General features: G+C 32.1%; 1 protein-coding gene across 1 annotated transcript in view; it reads left to right on the forward strand.

Annotated features, from left to right (window-relative positions):
* The first annotated feature begins 2,779 nt into the window (after positions 1 to 2,779).
* LOC141295389 (60 kDa lysophospholipase-like) overlaps positions 2,780 to 3,464 on the forward strand; it is a 30,773-nt gene continuing 30,088 nt past the window's right edge. The window contains exon 1 of the mRNA XM_073826596.1: positions 2,780 to 2,855. Within this exon, the coding sequence (XP_073682697.1) occupies positions 2,780 to 2,855 (76 nt within the window). The remainder of the gene's footprint in view (positions 2,856 to 3,464) is intronic.

Below are 3,464 nucleotides of genomic sequence, written 5' to 3' on the forward strand. Positions count from 1 at the left end.
TGGCCAATTTAATAGGTATCACATTTGCATGTTTATGGTTCTCTGGTTAATGGTTAAACATCTATATTTAAAAAGTATATAAATATTTTTTTTAAAGAAAGTTACAAATTTTTCTAGACAAGAGCTTTATTCCTAATCTGGGATTGTTTAGAGCCCTTTTGAAGCTACATTGAAACTGCAGTTTAGAAGTTAAAATCTTGTTGAACTACAGAAGTCCACTATAAGGAGAAAAACCCTGAAATGTTTTCCTCAAAAAAAAACAACAACAATTATTTTGCAACTGAAGAAAGAAACATATAAACATCGTGGATGACATAGGGGTGAGTAAATTCGATTTTTTTCTGCAGGGTTATAGGGCCTTGAACTGTAAATAAATTACTAAAGAAAACAGGACATAAACAATGATAGATATAACTGAATTCACCGCAAATCCGTCTTCCATCATTCCAAACCTGTATGATGTACTTTCTTTTGTGGAACACAAAATATATTTTGTAGAATGATACCAAATTATTTAGATTTTTACTGTGTGGAATATACATTTATACAGAAATACATTTATACATTTTTGGGTGAACTGTCCCTTTAAGAACTTTACATTTGTAAATAGTAAACAGCTAATTTATTTAGGACACTGATATTTATCTTTATTCAGGCTTTTTACTTAAACTAAAAGTTCTTGCTTAGAATCCAGAGTTTAACTTAAGTATTATTAAAATTAATAATAAGTGTAATAAACTTTTATACTTATAAAAGTATATATCTTTTTTTAGAATCAGAAGGCCCATTTCCTTCGCCCCAGTTTAGATTTATTATAAGCATAAAAAGATTGCATTAGCGCCCCCTTTTGTCAGCCGTCAACGTGACTTAATATGACACTTTTTCTTTGATGAAGACCAGCCACACCAACGACCGTTCTGGACTTCTCCTGAAAGTCCAGATGGCCAGTCCGCCCCTGGACCCTGGAAGCATACAAGGAAAAACAGCATTGGCCCGAAAATAGATTAAGACTAAAGGATTCCACAAAGAAGGGGCGCCGACGGAGACACAAATTCTTCAAGGTGGACATAAAACTTTGTGTCATAAAACCTAAACCATGACATGGTTCTGGGTCGTTTTAAATAATAAAAATACACTCTAAAATCTGGTTTATATAGGACAACAACACTTAACATACACAAGTTTAAGGACATGACAGGAGCTGCAAGAGCAGCCAATGGAAATTTGAGGAAAGAAAACTGCTTTCAGTAGGTTGTTCCAGTTCATTAAATGACATATCCACCTTATTTTTCCCCTAGGAGCTCACAACTAGGAGCTCACAACAGCATTTTTTGTTTCGTTTTGACCTGCAATTTGCATACAAGTTTTTTAGTGGAATCAATTGCCCAGTGATCTCATTTGCCCAAACATTTCATGTCTCCCACAAATAAAAGAGCACATTTCAATCTGCGTGATTATCTTCAACAGGCATCCTACGTGAATTTGTCTACTACAAAAAAAAAAAAAAAAAAAAAAGGACATGGATTTGCATTTTCTGATAAGATTAGGAAACAATCGGCTTTTTTTAAATTTAATGTAAAACTCATTTTTAAAATAATCATTTTGACATAAAACTTTTGTATTGACACTAGTGTAAAAGTAGCTATTATTTCATTCTGTATACTTCCAGTTGTGTAAAATATGAATTTAAGTGAAGTTATTACACTAAAATGGTCCTAACCAGTACCAGAAACAGTTCTTCAGCTAAATAGAACCCTTTTATATATGCTTCTATAATGAACCATGCTTTGAAAATGCTATACAGGACATTTTACTGATAGTTTATGTTCATTAATATAAATAGTATTATTAATATCATTTGTATATATTATTTATCAATATTGTTTTTTACCCCTCTATCTGCCTGGTCCTATAATATTTTATGACTTGTGAAACTGTAGCAAAAAGGACAGTGCTCTAACAACAGTTACTAGCAAAATACATTAAAAAAGACATTTAACATTAAACATAAATACTTAAAGAAGTAAAACAAATAGAAATAGGATGCATAGGAACAATGGGACAATAATAGGAACAATGTAATGAAGACCAAGTTTCAGTGAAATACTGTATTTTCATAATTGTCTTTGATGCCTTTAAATTGATCATTATGTGTATTTTGGTGTGATTGAAGGGCAGTTTCTCTCTGCAGATGACAAGCTTGTGAGGTGTGATGCATCTGAAATACACAGTTGAGTTTAGTTACAGTGTGTCCATTTTTCTGTTTTTATGTAAAAACAATTATCAGCTTATCAGAACTGCTCACTGTTAAGCCTACATGTGACTAAAAAACTAAAAAGAGAAAAGAACATGTTTGTTTGGAAACCAGTTACAATTTTAAACCTAAATGTGTATTTCAATTTAAGAATAACACATTTACCTGTTGAGAGTTTGTTGATAGTTTGTGTAGTTGGATCACTGAACTCCAGAAAATTAGTAATGAAGTGCTTTGACAGTTACAGATTTAAAAAACAAAAGGGCGAGAATAAAGAACCCTAAACTCTAAAACAAAGTTTGTCAGGATGCTATGGTTCTAAATAGACATGCTGATTCTTTAAGAAATTGTTGGTTAGTTTTATGTGTTGAGAGTTTAATGGAACTGCCCTTTCATCAAGCATGATTTGGCTGGAGTTGGAGGTCAAGTCAGTCTGATGTGTTTCAGTCTCAGAAGTCTTTCTGCCGGAGCACCATTGGTATGGGTCATAGAAGAGTCTCTTGCATTGATTTGGGGTCTCCTGTAATGAGCACCGATGTCGAGACGAGGGTCCTGGTCATAAACACTGGCGGTACCATCAGAATGGTCTTGCATGATGGAGGTAAACACAATCAGCTGAGTTCTCATACCTGATTGCATAGGGGGTTCATAACAGCACTGGCACTGTGTTTTTATTATTATAGAATTATGAAGTATATCAGATATACTGCATACATTAAATAATAAAAAAAGACAGACATTAACAATACTTTAAATTTTGTAATTATTACATTTTGTAAAAGTTTATGGGTATATTGTACATTTTGTGTTATAATAACTAAATTATCAAATGTTTCTATTTATCTTCTATTTTAACACATTGACTGATGCATCATATTCCTGCACATTTTAAACTTCTAAATATACATGCTAAAATTCTATTATATATATAATCTTTCCCCCATCTCCCCTCTAGATCTAAAAACAAGCTGAGCTGAGTTTATAGGCATATATTTATAGCCACGAATCAATAAAAAAAGTTAATGTTACACCTTTACATAGGCTCTTACCTGCATGAAAAAAAAGAAAATAAATAATCGTATTAGCATATCTTTATGCAAACCCTTTGGGTTTTCTATTTTAATATTCAAAGTAGAATTTATTGATGCAAAACCGATTTTTCAGCATCATTACTGTGATACTTTTTTGAGAACTCTATGATGAATAAAAT

The sequence above is a fragment of the Garra rufa genome, chromosome 21 (genome assembly GCF_049309525.1).
Source record: "Garra rufa chromosome 21, GarRuf1.0, whole genome shotgun sequence".
Lineage (NCBI taxonomy): Eukaryota > Metazoa > Chordata > Actinopteri > Cypriniformes > Cyprinidae > Garra > Garra rufa.